The sequence below is a fragment of the Chelonus insularis genome, unplaced genomic scaffold (genome assembly GCF_013357705.1).
Source record: "Chelonus insularis isolate UGA/USDA-ARS -01 unplaced genomic scaffold, ASM1335770v1 contig_383_pilon, whole genome shotgun sequence".
Classification (NCBI taxonomy): Eukaryota; Metazoa; Arthropoda; class Insecta; order Hymenoptera; family Braconidae; genus Chelonus; species Chelonus insularis.
Window position 1 is genome coordinate 334,054 of NW_023276540.1, and position 20,284 is coordinate 354,337.

The 20,284-nt window shown below is 29.5% G+C and overlaps 6 protein-coding genes across 7 annotated transcripts; 2 read left to right on the forward strand and 4 right to left on the reverse strand.

Moving 5' to 3' along the window:
• Positions 1 to 273: 273 nt before the first annotated feature.
• Positions 274 to 2,972, reverse strand: vimar (visceral mesodermal armadillo-repeats). Of its 2 annotated transcripts, none has more exons than XM_035084145.1 (8): positions 2,894 to 2,972; positions 2,615 to 2,770; positions 2,292 to 2,525; positions 2,015 to 2,181; positions 1,716 to 1,947; positions 1,485 to 1,631; positions 599 to 1,399; positions 274 to 533 (listed from the first exon to the last, which is right to left on the reverse strand). In XM_035084145.1, the coding sequence occupies exons 1-8, from the start codon at positions 2,898 to 2,900 to the stop codon at positions 406 to 408; spliced, it is 1,872 nt and encodes a 623-aa protein (XP_034940036.1). In that variant the 5' UTR covers positions 2,901 to 2,972; the 3' UTR covers positions 274 to 405. The 2 variants fall into 2 exon arrangements, with proteins under 2 accessions (XP_034940036.1, XP_034940035.1); XM_035084144.1 differs by having other exon boundaries at positions 2,615 to 2,779.
• Positions 2,973 to 3,108: 136 nt separating this feature from the next.
• LOC118067436 (transmembrane protein 242) lies at positions 3,109 to 4,083 on the forward strand. Its single transcript, XM_035084146.1, has 2 exons — positions 3,109 to 3,338; positions 3,615 to 4,083. Exons 1-2 carry the CDS (start codon positions 3,224 to 3,226, stop codon positions 4,001 to 4,003), a joined length of 504 nt encoding a protein of 167 aa, XP_034940037.1. The 5' UTR covers positions 3,109 to 3,223; the 3' UTR covers positions 4,004 to 4,083.
• A 3,981-nt stretch (positions 4,084 to 8,064) lies between these two features.
• Positions 8,065 to 11,959, reverse strand: Baldspot (elongation of very long chain fatty acids protein baldspot). Its single transcript, XM_035084061.1, has 3 exons — positions 11,238 to 11,959; positions 9,939 to 10,301; positions 8,065 to 9,103 (listed from the first exon to the last, which is right to left on the reverse strand). Exons 2-3 carry the CDS (start codon positions 10,268 to 10,270, stop codon positions 8,548 to 8,550), a joined length of 888 nt encoding a protein of 295 aa, XP_034939952.1. The 5' UTR covers positions 10,271 to 10,301; positions 11,238 to 11,959; the 3' UTR covers positions 8,065 to 8,547.
• Positions 11,960 to 12,113: 154 nt separating this feature from the next.
• On the forward strand, positions 12,114 to 13,624 carry Clp (Cleavage and polyadenylation specificity factor subunit 4). The gene is made up of 4 exons (XM_035084062.1): positions 12,114 to 12,361; positions 12,434 to 12,637; positions 12,721 to 12,910; positions 13,164 to 13,624. Exons 1-4 carry the CDS (start codon positions 12,259 to 12,261, stop codon positions 13,531 to 13,533), a joined length of 867 nt encoding a protein of 288 aa, XP_034939953.1. The 5' UTR covers positions 12,114 to 12,258; the 3' UTR covers positions 13,534 to 13,624.
• A 189-nt stretch (positions 13,625 to 13,813) lies between these two features.
• Positions 13,814 to 16,379, reverse strand: Abp1 (Actin binding protein 1). The gene is made up of 2 exons (XM_035084060.1): positions 16,123 to 16,379; positions 13,814 to 16,009 (listed from the first exon to the last, which is right to left on the reverse strand). Exons 1-2 carry the CDS (start codon positions 16,203 to 16,205, stop codon positions 14,674 to 14,676), a joined length of 1,419 nt encoding a protein of 472 aa, XP_034939951.1. The 5' UTR covers positions 16,206 to 16,379; the 3' UTR covers positions 13,814 to 14,673.
• A 187-nt stretch (positions 16,380 to 16,566) lies between these two features.
• On the reverse strand, positions 16,567 to 17,901 carry LOC118067414 (ribosomal RNA processing protein 36 homolog). The gene is made up of 3 exons (XM_035084117.1): positions 17,887 to 17,901; positions 16,999 to 17,512; positions 16,567 to 16,915 (listed from the first exon to the last, which is right to left on the reverse strand). Exons 1-3 carry the CDS (start codon positions 17,899 to 17,901, stop codon positions 16,770 to 16,772), a joined length of 675 nt encoding a protein of 224 aa, XP_034940008.1. The 3' UTR covers positions 16,567 to 16,769.
• Between the last annotated feature and the right edge of the window lie 2,383 nt (positions 17,902 to 20,284).

The following is a 20,284-nucleotide window of genomic DNA, read 5'->3' on the forward strand; positions in this document are numbered from 1 at the left end:
AAAAAAAAACATTTATCTATAAAAACAGCTGTTGATTTGAACATTTTGTAAGACATTTAAATTAAAAAATAAACATTTTTTTCTTCTTTTACTTTATTTTAGAACATTCCACTTTCAGATGGCGCTTAATCTTTATTTTAATTTGATTACTTATTTATGTATATGTATATATTTATATATTTTTAGTGAAATATTTAAATTGACATAATTCTATTACTTTCTTGAATAATAAATTATCTTTAAGATACCTCAAAAATATAAAGTAATACATCTTTTGGTTTGTTGCGTTTGTTTGTTTTTTTTCTTTTGATAAACTTTAAGGTAGTAAAAATAGGAATTTAAATTTTATTTTTCTTGTGACAGAATCTCTTGTTATTTTATAATCAGTCTGCTTAAATATTTCATTCAGTCCATAAGTTGATTAATCATTTTTTTTATTTTATTCTCAAGCATACTATTCGATTTGTTTGACATCTTTGGACCATCCACGACTTGGAGTAAATTTGATTGTTTTATATGTTTTTTGACATCATCTACAATCAATAAATAATAATATTATGTAAATAGTTTTTAAATATTTAATAAAAATAATTCTCACCTGATTGAATTATAGTTAAAATGAGAGTAATTGCATTTTCTAACATTGGAGCTTCTATCATTGGAACCTTATCTTCGAAAAATTTTCTTAAAGCCTCTCCAATATTAGCATCAATAAGATCCTTTTCACATTTACCGAGAGCAGTAGATGTTATAATGACTAAACTTAAAAGAGCTTCATTCTGCATAAGAGAATGAGATCCATTTATCATTTTTACGAGGTATTTAATAGCACCATGATTAATTATAGAATAAACAACGTCTGCATTTTTACTATGAATAACCAACCAGGCAATCAATCTATTAGCTTCTCCTTGAACACCAGGATGGTCTTCTGTTTTACACCATTCAATAGTTTTCGTAATTAAATCGTCCTTCTTTCCTAAAGCAATTGCCGCATGTTGTTGTTTGTCTATGACTATTCTCAATGTTCCCAACAGTTTGAAGACTACTGGAAATGTTGGAATATTTAACATAGGATAGACAACATCAATGAGACCTTCAGCTAGCATGATTGGCTTGTTTCTTATTGGAATTACAAGATTGCGGATTGCACTCAGTAGAGCATGCTGGAAACGAATATCACCATCGCTGCCGCTATTTTCTCTCAAGAGTTGAAATAATTTTTGGTGAACACCTTGGTCTATCATAAATTGACAGTGAGCATCAGTTCGGGCAAAATTACCCATGGCTAGTACTGCTGCGATTTGGAGATCAATATCAAAGTTGCTTCTCAACCATGTTATAAGCTTGGTATAAACAGCTCCTTTACCTTTTCCATAGAGATATTTCATACTTTCATCTGAAAATATATCATAACAATTGATATATATATTTTTAGAAGCTTCTATTCAACTAATTGGTTGATTATTTTCTTTTAATATTACCTCCAGTTATAATTAATACAATTAAATTACATGCTACTTTTAGTACGGTTCTAGTCTCTTCATTGACACATTCTGTTACATGTTTTTCTAGAAGCCTTAATAATAATTGACAAATTCCCGATTTAGCTAATAACATTTTTGAACTTTCTGCAAAATTTAAAAATATTTTTAATTGATTAAATGATTACATTAGCATGAAACTTTTTTTAATTATTGGTAGTAAAATAATACCATTTTCTGCTTGGCCATGAAGAACTTCTAGACAAATTGCTGCTAATTCAGATGCTGTATCATTACCTAGCATATTAACTAATACTCTTGTAAGTCTTTCATCTAGGAAATGAATTCCACTTTCATTAAGTATTTCTAATGTTAGCAGAGTATGCATTGCTGATTGACTCGCTTCGTGTCCATCGAGTTCTAAGACATCACAGAGAAGTGAAACTACCCCTTGTTCTATTGCCTAGAAGATACTTGTTAAAATTGCTTCAAAAAATAATTATATTTTACAATCTATTATAATTATTTACTTCGTTCTGTAAAGCTTCTTGATCAACAAGATAGTTTAATAAAAATCCAGCAGCGACAATTCTCAAAAATTCGGCACCTTCAGCATGTCCGAGGTTTACTCCACGAGATAATACTTTTAAAATATATTTCAAACCATTATGTTCTTGTACCATCTTATTTCCATCCTCTAAAATAAATGAAAAATAGTGAAATAAATCGGGTATAAATGATAAAATAAGTAGTTAATCCATAATTCGAATTATTCCAAGTTGGTATGAAAATAAATATGATTCATACCATTTTGGTAACAGATGTTGCCAAGTGCTCTAGACGTTTGAATAAGAATATTAACGTCATCGCCTTTCAATAAATCCATCAGTTTCGTAGTTAAATTACTCTGAGTACATTTTTCTCGACCTAAATCAGTTTGTGCTATTTCTGCTATAGTTTTGGCTGTTTTTGCTAAGATGACATTTGAGTCATGAGTTAGAAGAGTGAGGAACACATTATCAAGGGTAATCGGAACTTCATCTACGAACAAAATATTCCACTTCAATACCCCATTGATGTATCAGATAATATAATTTATTATTTTTCTATTAAAATAAATTATAAATTACCTTCTTTACATGCCTTAGCGGCATCAGCTAAAATATCTAATTTTTGAATTATTTGCTCATCACGATTACTCTCTGACTCATCCTTATTCTCAACTACTTCTTTGAGCTCTTTGATTAGCAATTCAATATCATATTTCTGTGGCTCTGTAACATTTTCTGTAACATCTTAATATTATTAAATATTAACCATAAATGAAAGCCTTCAGTAGTGACGATAAAACATTTGATAAATAATTAATAATGTAAATATAAAAACAATCACAAACGACTAATACTAACCTTCCATTCTTAGTAAATAATGATAACTCTATTTTCTGTAAGCTAAATTAAATTAATTTACTTCATAATAAAAATAAATGTGGCTTTAATTTAAATTATAATCAGTATCTATGTTTTTTAAAAATATCTTTTATATATATCTGTATGTTTTATTGATCAGTCATGCTCAGCTGATTGGAGGTAAATTTTTAATCGTTTTTGTTTGAAATTGTTTATCCAACGAGCAAAAGAAATTACTACTAGCGCTTAGGTGTGCAAAAATGCGAAACAATTTTTCGCGCGATTATCTAAAAAATTGATCGAGTTATCAAAAAAAGGTTTTATGGTAACATGGCGGCTGAAGAAAACATTCTTGTAAATAATCCAACTTTTAATTTAAAACATGAGAGAGATAATGTGTCATTACTTGCTGACAAGTCAACAAATAATCCTGATAAATTATATAGTAAGTTTAAGTCAAAACTTATGCCTTGGTAAATATTTTCACAATAAAATTATACATTTTTTTATTTTTAACCTTACTTTTTGTTAACAACAAGTGAAATTTTTTTATTAACTATAATTTTTAGAAAAAACTATTGGCTCTCAGTACTTTTTCTGAATGTTTTATAAATCCATTTTCAATTTATTAATTGACGAGTAATTGATTGTAATTATCAGACTCAATAAATAATAATATTCATTACTTGGTGCTCAGAAATTAATTAAAAATCTTTTTTAGGTCTTATATTTCTTGGAACAGTTACGGGAATATCGGCAATCATAGGGTTTGGTACGACACTAGCATCAGCAAGAAAACGAGATCCACAATTCTTTCAAGAAGGAGTAGCTGGTGTAGGAACTCAGGAAGCTGGAGTTTCTTTAGCCCTTCGAGCCTTGAGAAGAGGCACACTTTATGCATTTACTGGTTGTGGTCTTATATGTTATGGAATTTGGAAATTATCTGGAGCGACTAATTTCAAAGAATTTAGAGAAAAAATGGGATCCATTTTACCTCGGATTCCTAGAAATGATCCACCACAAAGTAGAACTGAATTTGATGGATTAACTGATCTTTTAAAATACGTTTCTGAAGAATGGGGCAAGGAGAATAAAGAAAGCAATAAATAATTTAGATTTATTATCAGTAAGGTTGTAAATGTATAATTATTTTACATTATTTAAATATATTCTATAAGATTGTTTAAAAATCTTTGCAAATTATTTGCTTTGATTAATTAGTAAAACTAGTAGTGAAGTTTTTATTAATTAATTCATTGACTATTCATAAATTTTTCAACTCTTGGACTTTATTGATTAGAATAAATGTTTAATTCAATTGTTTTTTTTTTTAATTTTCAATGTCAACTGTTTTCTAATATTATCAATAATATATTTTTGATATTAAAAATAAGCAATTAAAGACTGCCATCTAAATATTATATTATTTTAGGATTTTTAAAAACTATTTGGATGAAAAAATAAAAAAAAACTTCAACGATAGAATTATTTAAGACATGATTTTCTTTATGAAAGCAAATGAGTACTCAAATTATAATAATTCAACTATTGATATTGGATTATGAACATAAAAAATTACATGACATTTTAAAGTAATCTTGTAAGTCATCAATAATAATGATGTTGAGTTATTTGGTCAATTACAGTTTATTTAATGAAAATGAACGTCTAAAATAACGTAAATACAGTAAGTACTTCGAACAAAAATATCAGTAATTTTTCGTTTGACGACAAAAAAATTAAACTTTAATAGAATGAATTATGTAATGATTATCATAATAGTCTCTATCAGATAATTAACGTTGTAATTTCTTTCTTGATCATTTATCAAAACAAAAATAAAGAGTTTCATTTCAAAAAAAAATTAAATATAATAAGTATTTATAAATGCTTATTTTCTGAACTTATTGATATATACGTCAATAATTCAACAAGTATAAAAATACGATTTAATTTATGAATCAAAAAAGTTACATCGAATAATTAGTAGTAAATTCTCTTCATAATCAATTTACACTTGAAATAATAATTAGTGATAGATGTAAGATAAAATTCATAGAAAACTTGTAGTATTTAGAAACATATTATTGACATAAATTATAATTATTCATCAGTCACTCCTACACTGAGAGAGTTAGTTTTTATTTACCAATAAATATTGATTGTAAAACCGGTCGAATAGAGTGTTAGGCAAAGTACAATGTCAAGTGCTGCAGAAAAATATTAAAATAATTTTTTGTTGAATGACAAATGCTATATTTTGTAAATAATGTGAGGTAAACCACATTTTAACAGGTCTTTAAGACATTCGTCACATAAATTTTGTTATCTAATGACACGAAATTTATAGATATTTTTATGTAAATAATGGAATAAAAAAAAAAGAAATTTGATAACAAAGAAGAAACTTGAATAATCCACTGAGACATGATTATTCATTGAAAATATTAAACTCATTGACAGAATTTAATATTATCCATCAAAATAATAAATTAAGGAATGATCAATATTCTTGATGTCAACTGTAGACTTTGAGCACAAATGATGGTGGAGTAAACTCCAAAAATAAACAGAAGCAGGTTTCTTAGTGTCTGCATTTACGTCAGTTATTGAAGCAAGTCTTCCGGGTCAACCGTCAAATTAGTATCCAAGTGCATAGCCATTCTATGCAAAAGATACTTATAAAATAACAATTTATAATTATCAATGAGTTCAGAGTGTGTCTAAATAATAAATTCAAGAACTTATTAACAATTAATCAGTATACTACGTACAAACATGGTGATAATAAAATAGAAAAAAAACATGGATTGTTTTTCTGTGACATTTATCATGAAAAATCTACAGATCTTATTTCCGGAGTCATTACACAATATTTTAGTCAACGATTGGTGCATGTGTGTTCAACTGTTATATTCATTATATTTTATATCATTATTTTATTTCTTTTAAACCATATTTTTCTCATCATTTGTTACATAACGACCTTGATTATATCCTGTAACAAAATTATTATCAAAAAATTTAACTTTATTTTTAAATTTATGTTAATAGAAGCAATAATTTGTTTAATTTTTTATCAAAAGATTCAAGATATTTGCTAAAATTATTTTACAGACACTTTAGTTTAGTTAAAAAGATGTTAAGGTCATAAATAAGTTAAAAACTATTTTTTAAATGATATATTAAAGCTCCTTTGTTCATAAAATCGTTACATACAATTTATTACAAAAATTTAAACACATTCCAGATGCGTATGATCACTTAAAAGATAAATGAAAGTCTCTAAAACCACGAGAGACTTTTTTTTTTAAGATGTTAATTATGCTTGAATTAATGTCTCTTTGACATTCAAATTTAACTTGCATTGATCGTAAATGTCTAAATAAGAAACAAGACTGATCATTTATTGGTATATTTTCTGAATAAACAAAAGTTTGATCTATAAAAAACTACCTAAAATATAATTACAATCAACTTGAACAACTTTTAATTTGTTGGGGGAGACTAAAGAGACTAACAATTGATAAAGCTATTGACAATTCTCTTTTAATCAAAAACCCTAATATTTATTTTATTTAATCCAAATATTGCGGATAATCCAAACTATCGATTCATCTGGCGCGTCCTGCGCGCTTTAAGATAGATATACAAATTTAATTAAGTCTTCTTTTCAATCACGCAATTCAGAAATACTATCTTATAATGAAACAAACAATTAGAACTACTTACAATAGCAGTTAATTTTAATATATATTTTCATTTAATTCTAAAAATTAAATTACGAATTTATATAAACAATTTGAATGTTTTTTTTTCTCTTTTGTTTCCCCCTAAAAAGCCAACTTCCTACATGCATTTTGTTTTGGGGATTTTTTTCACAATAAAAACATGTCTAAATTGTTACATCACTATAATAAATTTTAGCATTATCTCCCATTTTTTTTCTTCTTTTAATTAGATACCCCCATTTATATTAACTATAATAATTATGATTATTTTTAATATTAATTAATTATTATCGTAATTATTATTATAAATAACTACAGCCATTAACACCATTACAAAGTCATACTTAAAATAAAAATTATGTACGAGCAGTTTCCTCTTTTGGTCTTTCTTAGGTTTTCTCGCACTCTCGCTCACTCTTTTTCTTCTCTCACTCTCACAACCATTCATATATACAACTTGACTTTAATTCATTCACAGATATAACAATGCTCACGTGTGTGACTCGAATGGTCATCATTTGTATAAATGATAAACAAATCATATAATGAACATATTCATTACCAGCTAAAATATTTTTATCATTGCATTTTTTTCAAGGCTCCACTAGCTAATATTATTCACAATCCATACAATTTACATCTTTCATTACCTTTCTCTTTATTATTTCTTTTTTTTTAACTATCACTTTTTATTTTCGTTTAAATAATTTGCATGAAAAATTTTTACTTTTTTTTTTTTAATTTAATAAAACTGGCGTTAATAATTGATGACCGAGATTGAATGGTATTTTAATATGAAATTTTGCTTCTTTAATTGCAAAAATTCTCTCCAGATTTTTCCTTAATTTATATTAATCAATTTTTTTAACTTCATTCTTTTCTTTTTCTCTTTTTTACTTTCATTGAAATGATTGTTGTTTTTATTATTGTACGTATATAGCGGAAAAATAATTCAAAAAAGTAATAATAAAAAATATTATCAAGATTATGATTAAATAAAAGGAAGTTGGTATTTTTATATTTACCATTTCGTAAATTAAATTCTCATCATTGCATGTTTTGCAATTTAATATAATAATATTAATAATGATATTTACAGGGAGAAACAATTTTATTAAATTACAATAGGAATTATAGTAAATAAGTTACCTGAGACACATGCTATATAATTTATAAAATAAAAACGTATGTGTCACAATTATTGCATAGTACGATTACTTTATCACATTTTTATTAAATTAATAAAATAGAATAAAATTGTTTCTCCTTATATCAGTAAGTAGAAATGAATTATTTTCACTTAGCAATTGAACACATAAATTACGTAAGATTTAATAAACACGACACTAATGTACTTTTAGCAAAGTGCGTTTTTTTTTCGTAAATTACTTGAGGTCACAGGATAGTAGACGGAAGTAGGTTATACCAGATAAAGTGAAGTCACATTTAGTTACGGAACTAAGAAAAATATCGATGGTCGACGACTCTGAGAGAGCTAGTACATGAGTAAGAAAAAGAGAAAAAGAATAAATGAGAGACCGGTTTCAAAAGACGATTACATCGAAATACGTATGCCTTGTTCCACTCTCTATGAGCTAAAATAAATATAAATATATCACGTATCTTTATCCAAATGATCATTTTCGTTGATATTATTCTTTACCATTCACTTACGGTCATCAAGATGATTTGTGCTATGACATTGAGCGAGAAATATTCTAAAAATCATTAGATATTCTGAATCTCCGAACTTTGAACGAAGTTTCTTGGTGCGTTTTTAGCTAAAAGTGCATGTTTCATGTCTGGTGAAGACTTTTTTTTTTTTTATTTCTTCCCACTCAACGGCAATGATATCTCAGTCTAGGCTCCTTGCCGATACTTTTATCAGAGTCCATTTGATATTAATAAACATTCATTCAGAATTTAATTTCTCTTAACTTTACCATTACTATATTCATCATCAACTCTGCTGTCTGCAGCTTTATGTAGACTTTTTGATGGTTTTCTATCACTTAAATAGGCCTCATGGAAAAATTTCGAGAACAGTACAAAGTAACTGGCGTACATTAATGTACTTAATAGTATGTTGAGCATTGTAACATGACAATCTTGTCGATTATAGGCCTTGTACATATAAACACCGACAGTTACTGTAACACCAATAACCATCTGTATAATTTGGAGGGCTGTGATCATCATTGCTATCCATTGCGGTGGCGAATAACGCATTGCTTTAAGAGCATAGTAAGTATACATCATGGCATGAATACTGTAATTTACAAAAACAAACCAACGAGCTGTTGCTGCATACTCTGTGTACGAAAACCAGGCGTACATTAGCACAGTCATGTGATGATACCAATGTAGGAAGATCAATTTTTGCTTTCGTAAAACAATAAAGATTGTGTCTCCTAATTCCGGCAGTTTTGACCAGACAAACGCCCATACCCAGAAACCAGACACTCGATTATACATAAAACTGAAACAATAAACATTCGAAATATGAAATTCAAACGTGTCCTAATGACCCATAGTAGAATTTAATTGATTTAATTCGCATGCTAAGTCTTGTTTTAAGTGTAAAACAGTTCAATTTGCTTCCTTCATGATTTAAATCTTAACCCTGCTCATACCCGTATCATCAATAGGTCATAGGTAGTAGCTCTTTGATCTTTATCATACTGTTTTTGAATTTATTGTGAAAGTCTAAAGATTTAGTTCCAAATTTGTCAAGCAATCTTTCGAAGATAAATTAATATGTTTTGAATAATTTAGTCCGGAAATAAATTAAATTAATTTAATGACAACTGTCATAAAAAATTCATTAATAATAAATCAGGTTAATAAAGGTGATTGCTGTAAGACCAAAAAAAAAATCATTATGCTTGCTTTTATTACAAGAAATAATGAATCTATTTAATTCATGACACTAAAGATGAACTTTTTTTGTAAATTAATACATTGTAATATTCACTGACACATTTCTCGAATAAATACTTTACTTGCATTTTATTTTAAGATAACTTTTTTATTCAAATAGTAGTCTTTAGCATCATTTGAATTACAAATAAAGTGAGTAATACTCATAAATTAGACTTTGTTTTTTTTATATCTGATAAATTGTGTCTTGATTGAGTCTACTTAATATTCTGATAAGTCTGAGTTTTTTTTTTATGTATATAGAAATTCTTTCTATAGAAAAAGAACAATACAACATTTTTAAATGTTTCCAAAAATAATATGATTAACATGAGCGTAATTGTGGAAAATTCCTAAAGCTTATGAATTAATTGATGAATATATAAATATCATACCTTGGTACGCAAACACTATGATGGAAACCATAATTTTTAAGCACATGGTAAAATTCTGGAGCAGTCCTGACAACTCCCATGATTGAAAAAATGGCAAGTCCAAGATTCCATAATGTTAATAATCCTCTTAACTCATATTTAGGTCTATTAGCCATCCATTGGCGACCAAAAAATATAAGTGCCACATAAATAGCACCAGAGTAGACCGAGGTTTGCCAATGATCTACCATCCAGTCACGTGTTTTTTGATGCATAAATTTTTCTTCAAATTCAAACATATACGAATAGTTGGGCTGGAATCGTTCCATGTAGGCTGGAGAAAGTTGTAACATCTTGTATGTATTATTTATGCTGATTTAAAACCTGAAAATTTATCAAAAATATTTAACCTCTGACTATTATGATAAAAGTAATATTAGTGATAGTGAAATGATTATTAGTATTAATTGCCTGAGTCTTAGATAAAATCTGATAACAGAAATTATATCTTAGAAGTTCTAAAGTTCACATTTTCACTTACAAAATTTTGTTTTCAAATAAATGAGGATTCCGATTGTTATTGTCATGTGTAAATGAAGGAATTTTATCGAATTATTAATCATGTCTGGCATATTATCATTAAATTAGTTTTTTTTTAATAAATAATAAAAAGAGATAAAAATTAATTCTATTTCTAGATTGAAATAGATAGTAATTATTGATTTATGTAATCACAATCATGGAGAAGTTTGTAGAAAATAAAGTTTTAGGTAGATAAAAAAAAAACTCTGTGTTTTAATAATCATGATGACAAATTAAAAACATCACTTTTTTATAAAAGAAAAAAAAAATTTCATTAATTTGTTTCTTTTTTGTTTAGAATTAATCGATTGAAAGTCATATTTTCCAGCTACAAAATTCTTTCGTAATCTGAGTTTTCTACTCGGATAGAAATTAACTCACCTAATTACAGTTTAATTGTGAAAAAGTATCATTTTGACAGAAAAAGTAATGACTTGGTGAAAAAAGTACAACGATTCCTATCGAATACATTGTGCAAAAAACTGATAAGACACAATGTGATTTTAAAAACGAAAAAAAAAAAGAAACTATTGCAAAACTATTCACACGACATGATTGTGATAATTATATAGAAAAATATTCTCGTCAAAAGTCAATGATTTAGTTACTTTAGTTACAGTTATTCAAACATTCATTGATATTCTTGATTACAAAACACTGTCAGCAAATTTATAGCAGTCACGTTTTATGTATAACTAATAATTGTTCAAGTTAAACGAGAGCGCATGGCCGACATACCGTTGACTAGTCTCCTTCGTTGCTTAGAAAATCTGACAAATATCTGTCGATACTGACTGAAGCCTTCGTTGTTTTTTTTCTCACTTGACTCAACAATATATGAAATGACGATTAAAAAAGTCTTAACAACAAATTAATTATTGCTTTGTAATAATATTAATAGATAAATTTTTTGCCGGCTTTAGTCAACGTGAATTGTCTTCCTTTTCTTTTTGTAGGCTAATTTTGTCTGCCTTGTGCGTTTTCAACTTCACAGAAGCTTGGAGATATTTGTCCTGAGTTGTTCACCGGTATTCGCACGTATGTTGAATATTTTTCTCAACGTTTATTGATGCTGTGAAAAAATATGAGAAGGCGTAACGGAGTGTTGAATTTTTTCTAACGGTTCGGGCGCGGCGAGTTGGCAAAAATTTCTCTCCTTACTCTTTCTTCCCTCTTACTTCCTGACTTCCCTCGTGCAAATATGATGAAGTCACACCCTATCTTTTGACCGGTGTTTCACTTCAATTTAAAATATACAATTTATCATTAAATGTAATCAACTAACTTGATTTTTAGGTTGATTAAATGTTAAATATTTTATTATTGTTATTCTTCTATTGTTTTTAGTCTAATGTCGAATATTTAATTCAACTCAAGTCCTCACTAGCATTAACGATACGCGTTGGCGACAATCAACAGTAATCTGTAAACGTATGTGAGAGACTACCGTCACCAGATCGGCACCTGTCTCTTATATACTGTGAATACGGCTACGTAATGACGGCATTGAACGCAACGACAGTGTAATCATAATCATAAAAATTTGTTTTACCTCCTAAATAATTTTAATACCAGCCGATGAATATTACTCGAGTTTACTTTTATTTCCGCTAGGGGACAGTTAAAGATAATGACCGGCTTTGAAAGATGGCAGCACCACGAGAGAGTAAAAATGGCGTCGAGTTATTTGTAAAATTTGACACTTAGTTATGATAAATAATTGTAAATAAATTCTGTTTGTTGTGACATCAATTAAATAATGGAGTATTTAGTAGCGAATGTCGATGAAATGAAATTTGACATTGAAATTGCTTTAGATGAACAATATGGCGCTCTCCCGTTACCTTTTACCGGCATGGACAGTGAGTTATTTGAATTTCTAGGTTATCTTTTATATAAACATACTTTATTGTGACTTGTGATTGTTTTTTCAGAATCAATTGCGGCTGTTTGCCAATTTTATCCAAGTGGTTCATGTACCAAAGGTCCTTCGTGCCCATTCAGACATGTTCGAGGTGATCGAACTATTGTATGTAAACATTGGCTCAGAGGACTTTGTAAAAAAGGAGACCAATGTGAATTTCTTCATGAGTATGATATGACGAAAATGCCGGAATGTTATTTTTATTCAAGATTTAGTGAGTATTTTATTTTCATAAAAATTTTTAACTCTTCGAATAATCATCTTGACTTTTAATTATTTTTTTATTTTTATCCATAGATGCATGTCACAATAAAGAATGCCCTTTTCTACACATCGATCCTGAAACAAAAGTTAGAGATTGTCCTTGGTATGATCGAGGATTCTGTAGACATGGCCCACTTTGTCGACATCGTCATGTCAGAAGAGTTCTTTGTATGGCTTATTTAGCTGGATTTTGTCCTGAAGGTCCTAATTGTAAATTTATGCAGTAAGTATTTTGTTGCCAAGTTCTCTTTAATTTCACGAAGACTTTGTTTGCCTTTGAAATGAATTCTTTATTGCTTTACTAACTCCAAACTTCTGAATGTAAACATGAACAAAATTTTGGAGTCCTTTAAGAATTATTTTAAACTTCTGAATTTTACATTCAAATCTTAATTTTATATAAACAAAAGACAATTAGATTGATAAATAATTGAAATACGTTGAAACAAAGAATATAATAGAATATTATTTTACAGTCCAAGATTTGAACTACCTGCTGTTCAAGACATGCAGCCAAAGGAGGGCAAAAAAGTGATGATTACCTGTCACTTCTGTGGAGAAGGTGGACACAAAGCAATCTATTGCAACAAGATGCCTCCTGATGTGAGAGAAGCACAAGTGCGGCAAGAAATTGAAAGTGGTGGTCCTCATCAGCCATATCATCATATGAATATGCACAATGGTCCACCTCCACGAGGACCTCAGAAACCATTAGAAGAAGTAACGTGTTATAAATGTGGAACTAAAGGCCATTATGCCAATAAATGTCCGAAAGGTCATTTAGCATTTTTAAGTCATGCGAATTCAGCGGGAGGCAATGGAAATGAAGCTAATTATAGAAGATAATCTTGTAATAAATTTATTTACTCTTAAGATTGTCATGTTATTTTTTTCCTGATAAATTAGCGAAATAAAATTATGAATTTTCTACGAAAAATTTCAAATATTATTAACGCAATTATTATATCGGACAATTATTCAATATTTAATTTGAAAACAAACTTAATAGAAAGAAAAAAAGATTCAATGATTTTTTTTAGTTTATTTTAATCTTTTATTTATTATAATTAATTAATAAAAAAACATCATGTCTCTGACAGATGATTTATTAAAGTACATAATAAATTTCATGTATATTTATATAACGTTTTTTTTTTTAGCAGATTTGATCGCTATTTGTTCGATTCAGTATTTTAATAATTAATACAATTAGATGTTTAAAAAGTCATTTCTATTTGATCTTAAAAAAAAAATGCTTACTCCATTTTTCTACTATTATTCAACATTGTTTTCACATTTAGTTGATAATTAGGTTTTTCATTTTATTACTTTATCAATCTTGTAATAGTATTCTTATTCATCTTTATAATTTGTCATCTTTCATACAAAATACAACAATCTCAAGTGTAGTATGAATCAGATTAATTGCTTAAATACATCACCTTGACCTGGACTAGAACCATTTTGATGCATCGTGCGATTAGAATAATTATTCAAAGGGTATAAAAAAGTCTAAGCTAATTATAAAAATCAAATAATCTACCATTTAAAAAAAAGAAAATAATAAACTAATAAAACATGTATGAAAATATTTTTAAAAATTCTGAAAACAATTTTGGAGCATTATTTTAATTTAATTGAAATCAATTAAAGTAAATTAGATTTAACTTATGTATGACAGCGTCCATTTAAGTACGAATGATTCATGAGAATTAAAAAATCAACAGTTCTTTTAGATAACCAAGTGACAAATTCTCATTATCTTACGGAAATTGCTCCAATTCCATTATTGCACTATTTTTAAAATCTGACAATTGTTCATTCTGGCTCCAATTATGAAAGAAGTTTTTAAACACTAATTTTTAATACTCAATAATTCTTCATAATACGAAATTCATTAAGTTCTCTAATTAATTATCCAATGAATTAATAAACTTGTAGAATAAAAATCAGTCAACAATTAAACTCCGTTTCATCCAATTAACTTCATGTGGAAGCATACTCAATAACTTCAACATAATTGGCCGGAAAGAGACCATAAGTTCCATCAGGTCCAAGTCCTTGCCACCAGCCTTCATCAATAGCATCGATATGAGTGATAATATCACCAGGATCAAAAGTAATCTCTGTGTCATCAGCGGCTTGATAATCATATAAAGCTCTAGCTTTCATTCCTTGATTGTTAGGATCAAAGTATAAATAAGGTTCATCATTGCTTAACTGATTGTATAGTTCAGTTTCAACATTATTTTCAACAACTTCAGCTTCTTGAGTTAACTCTTTTCCATTATTAACATTCACTGGAGCCTCTCGAACCTCTGGTACTGGTTCTGGAGGTGGAGGGATTTCTTTAACAGGCTCAACTATTGGCAGTGGTGGTTCAACAGTTTTGACAGGTTCTTTAGGTGTACTGTTGACAACCTTTTCATTATTGACTTTTGCTATTTGCTCTTTGACAATTGATCTTGGCATAGATTGATTTCCAAATGTTGTTTTCATTTGACCAGCAGCAGAATTTTGTTCAAAAATCGCACGCGCATTGATTGTCCTCTGAGCAATCAATTGCTGCGCCTCTTTACTTCTTTGTCGGCGCAATTCATCGCTTCTCGACTTGCGCTCGTCCTCAGAATCACTGCCATTTTGAGTAGCTATTTGTTGATTTCTCAAATTCTTTATCTCTTGGGCACGTTGTTCTGATTTAATTTGTTCACGTTGATTCAATGCAGCTTTATCAGCTGCCTGCTGTTGTTCTCTTAACTTACTTTGTTTCTCTTCACGATCCCTGGTTTCCAACTCAAGTCTCTGACGTTCTTTTTCTAATCGTAATCTTTCTTCAGCCACTCGGGCTTTTTCTTCCATTTCTTCCCTCTGCCAGAATTCATCACGCTCTACTGCATTAATTTCCTGCTCAGGAATCACGCGCTTGTAAGTCGTTCCCACCGGACCTGAATTACCCACATCCTTCCCACGAGGTTCTCGAAATTTATATGCAGATCCTGTTGCTTTAGCCAATTGTTCCATTATGATATCTACTTCTACATCATCTTCTGATCTAGCATTAATTGTTATATGAGCACCTTTTAAAAGTCTTTCAATATCTCTTATGTGATTAGCGCATGTTCCTTTTCTCACAATCGGTGCTCCATCACCTTGCCAATTTATTAATAAACATTTTGGTAGGCTCGTTTTTGTGTCCATTACTCTACAAAAAGCGTACATTATTTCCCCGCTATTTAATTCATCAATCATCTGTTGAAGTCCTTTGTCTCCTGTTCCTACAACTTTTAGATTATTTGTTTGATCTTCATATCCAAAAACCGCCCTGGAATTGATTAAATGAGATAAATATTCAAGTGTAAGACTTAAAAAAAAAATATAAGAAGTAAGATAACGCGGTGATCTAATTAATTAATAAGGCAGAAAATTCATTCTTACCAGTTCACTGGAGATTTGTCGTCAACTACACTTTTCCAGGCAGCCACGAGGGAGTCATTATTCTTTGTTAAGTTCACAGACATTTTTGTTATATGTTTCAGGGCAATATAGGCTATAAAAGTAATCTCTAAAAATCAAAGATACATTTTTAACGCTTATCGAATTTATACGTAGGCGTTTTCAACGGATACCGATAAACTTGCTGACGGAATCAAGTTTTCTTGAACTTTCTAAGCAACAGACGTATACTCTCACTCTCCAAGAGGTATCTTGAAGGATCGTAGATGTAATAGAAGCCACAGCCAAGTGATAGCGCCACTGATTCAAGTTCATGGCTTTTATCATTAAATGATAAAATATATATCGCATTTTAAATTATTATCTAAATTACAATTTTTATAAATTAAACAACCATTTTGTTAAACTATACAATTTTTATTAAAAATATCTGTTTGGTTTAATATAATTACATCAAACCTTTCACTAGCAATTTTCTTTTGTACTAAATTTATATAAAATTGTATAGAATATTTTTTCCAACAAGGAAAAATTATGTAAATAGTTTTAATAGATATTTTTGATAATATAAATTGCTAATGAAGAGTTAATTATACATACATTATTATACAGAAAAATATTTACTAAGTTCAATCATCAATTGCATCAGATTTTGCCATTTTCTTTCTGTCTTTAATCATCTTTTTCTTCCTTAACCTTTGGATGTGTTTCTTCAATTTACCAGACTCTTTCAATTCTTCATATTGAGCGACGAGGTCGAGGATTTTCTTTTCAGCTGCAAGAGAAAAAGAAAGAACGTAAAGGTATTAAAAAACATGAGGACTTTGAATAATATGAGAAAAAATTCAGTAAACTTACATTTCTTCTTGAAATGTGGCTTCTCTCCTTTCTTTATTGCTTCTAAAATTTCCTGCTTTTCCATTTTCTCTGTTTGCTGTTTTTTCATTTTCCTATCAGTTTCTCTTAATTGATTTTCTAACCTCTGAATTAAATATTTAATTTTCTTTATTGTTTCAGGATCATCCGCTTTTTGTAATTCCTTCCTCAACGTCTTTAAATCATTCTTCTTTACTTCATCCAAAAAACCATAATCCTTTTTGAATGCTCTTTCATTATATTCACCACAAAGTCTATCAAATCGTGGATCTCGTGCTACTGGTTTCTTTACAGGCACAACTTGCATCAATCTTGGAACTCTTCTTTTAGCAGAAACTTCTAAAGGTTTATCTCTATCAAGTTTATTGAATTCTCGTTTTTTCACTTTATTATTTTTACCAAATAGTGTCGCATTGTATACTTTAGATCCTAATTTTTCTCTCATTTTTTGAAGATCTTCAAAACTCATATGTTTCAATTCTTCACGAATACGTTGCTAAAAAAAAATTTTTAAATCGATTATTAATTAAATTATTTTATTTTTCAAGACAGCATAAAAAATTACATACATCAAAATGTAAATAATCGTCATAGATTTTTTAAAAAAATATATTCGATAACTTACTGAATCTTCATCTTTAGAACGAAACGATTTTTTGGCTTCAATCTCCACTTTGTAATAGATTTACACAACGCTTATACAACAAATCGATTGAATTAATTAAAAATTAATGTATGTTTTTATCAGGATAACCTACGAATTGGTATTTTCAATACCAGAAACAAGACTGAGAGAGCCCATGCAACAAGGATAATTTTTCTCGAGGAGGTGTCGCCATCTGACCCTAAAAAAAACCTAGAATAACTTACATGAACCAAGGTCATGACTCAGTTGATATAACATGGTTTTGTTGAAATGAAAAATTATGATTTCCATATAATTTATTACAATCTGAAAGGTATAAAGTGTAAATGATAATTATTAATTAGACACAATGATGTTACTGATATTGAAGACGGAAATTTTACTTGAAGTTTGAATTCAGCTGAACCGCAAAAAAAATTTTAAATTATGATTTATGCGTGAATCATAAAATTATGAGCATCATCGACAAGAAGTTGATAAGATGGTTCCAAGAAAATAACTGTTTTTTTTTAGAGAGATGGGTTGTATAGATCAAGAGATATTTGCAAAAATAAGCAATACCTAATAGGAATAATCATAACTTCTATGCAAATGATGCTACGGGGTTGATCGAGGACTCATATGAAAGATCAGGACCTAAGTAAAAAAATCGATCCCCCCTATAGGATATCCCCGTCAAAAATGCCGTATCTCGCTTAGTTTTCGAGTTATGAGCGTTTAAAGGTTTTCTTATGTTTTGCTTCAGCATAACTTCAATTTCTGCTAATAACTCATGATCTATAAGACTTACATAGACAATGAGCATATCAATGGATTCGTGAGAGTGAGAGCTATCGATTGCACTCCTCAAAATTATGATCCGAGCATAATTTATGCTAAAATTGGAGCTAGTTTGAATTTCATTCGATTTTGAGCAATCATGGAGTACTTTGAAAAGAGATCAAGAAAGACCAAGCTCTGAAGGTATATGCTCAACTTCTATGCTAATGATGCTACGGGGTTGATCGAGGGCTCATATGAGAGATCAGGACCTGAGTAAAAAAATCGATCCCCCCTATAGGATATCCCCGTCAAAAATGCCGTATCTCGCTTAGTTTCCGAGTTATAAGCGTTTAAAGGTTTTCTTATGTTTTGCTTGAGCATAACTTTGATTTCTGCTAATAACTCATGATCTATAAGACTTACATAGACAATGAGCATATCAATAAATTCGTGAGAGTGAGAGCTTTCGATTGCACTCCTGAAATTATGATCCGAGCATAATTTATGCTAAAATTAAAGCTGGTTTGAATTTTATTTTATTTTAGGGGTTAGGAAATAGATTTCGGAGATTATTAATATGACACCATATTTTTTAGCGAAAAAAAAAATAATTCGTCAAACTAAAAGTGGCTGAGTACATCACACAGATACATACGGCGTCATATCAAGAATCTTCGAAATCCATTTCTTAACCCCTAAAGTCGAGTAAATTTATATCAACTCGAATTTTAGCATAAATTACGCTCGGATCATAATTTTGAGGGGTGCAATCGATAGCTCTCACTCTCAGGAATCCATTGATATGCTCCTTGTCTATGTACGTCCCATAAATCATGAGTTATTAGCAGAAATTGAAGTTATGCTGAAGCAAAACATAAGAAAACCTTTAAACGCTCATAACTCGGAAACTAAGCGAGATACGGCATTTTTGACGGGGATATCCTATAGGGGGGATCGATTTTTTTACTCAGGTCCTGATCTTTCATATGAACCCTTGATCAACCCTGTAGCATCATTAGCATAGAAGTTGAGCATATACCTTCAGAGCTTGGTCTTTCTTGATCTCTTTTCAAAGTACTCCATGATTGCTCAAAATCGAATGAATTCTAACTAGCTCCAATTTTAGCATAAATTATGCTCGGATCATAATTTTGAGGAGTGCAATCGATAGCTCTCACTCTCAGGAATCCATTGATATGCTCCTTGTCTATGTACGTCCCATAAATCATGAGTTATTAGCAGAAATTGAAGTTATGCTGAAGCAAAACATAAGAAAACCTTTAAACGCTCATAACTCGGAAACTAAGCGAGATACGGCATTTTTGACGGGGATATCCTATAGGGGGGATCGATTTTTTTACTCAGGTCCTGATCTTTCATATGAACCCTTGATCAACCCTGTAGCATCATTAGCATAGAAGTTGAGCATATACCTTCAGAGCTTGGTCTTTCTTGATCTCTTTTCAAAGTACTCCATGATTGCTCAAAATCGAATGAATTCTAACTAGCTCCAATTTTAGCATAAATTATGCTCGGATCATAATTTTGAGGAGTGCAATCGAAAGCTCTCACTCTCACGGATCCATTGATATCCTTATAGTCTATGTAAGTCTCATAGATTATGAGTTATTAGTAGAAATCAAAGTTATGCTGAAGCAAAACATAAGAAAACCTTTAAACGCTCATAACTCGAAAACTAAGCGAGATACGGCATTTTTGACGGGGATATCCTATAGGGGGGATCGATTTTTTTACTCAGGTCCTGATCTCGCATATGAGCCCTCGATCAACCCCGTAGCATCATTAGCATAGAAGTTGAGCATATACCTTCAGAGCTTGGTCTTTCTTGATCTCTTTTCA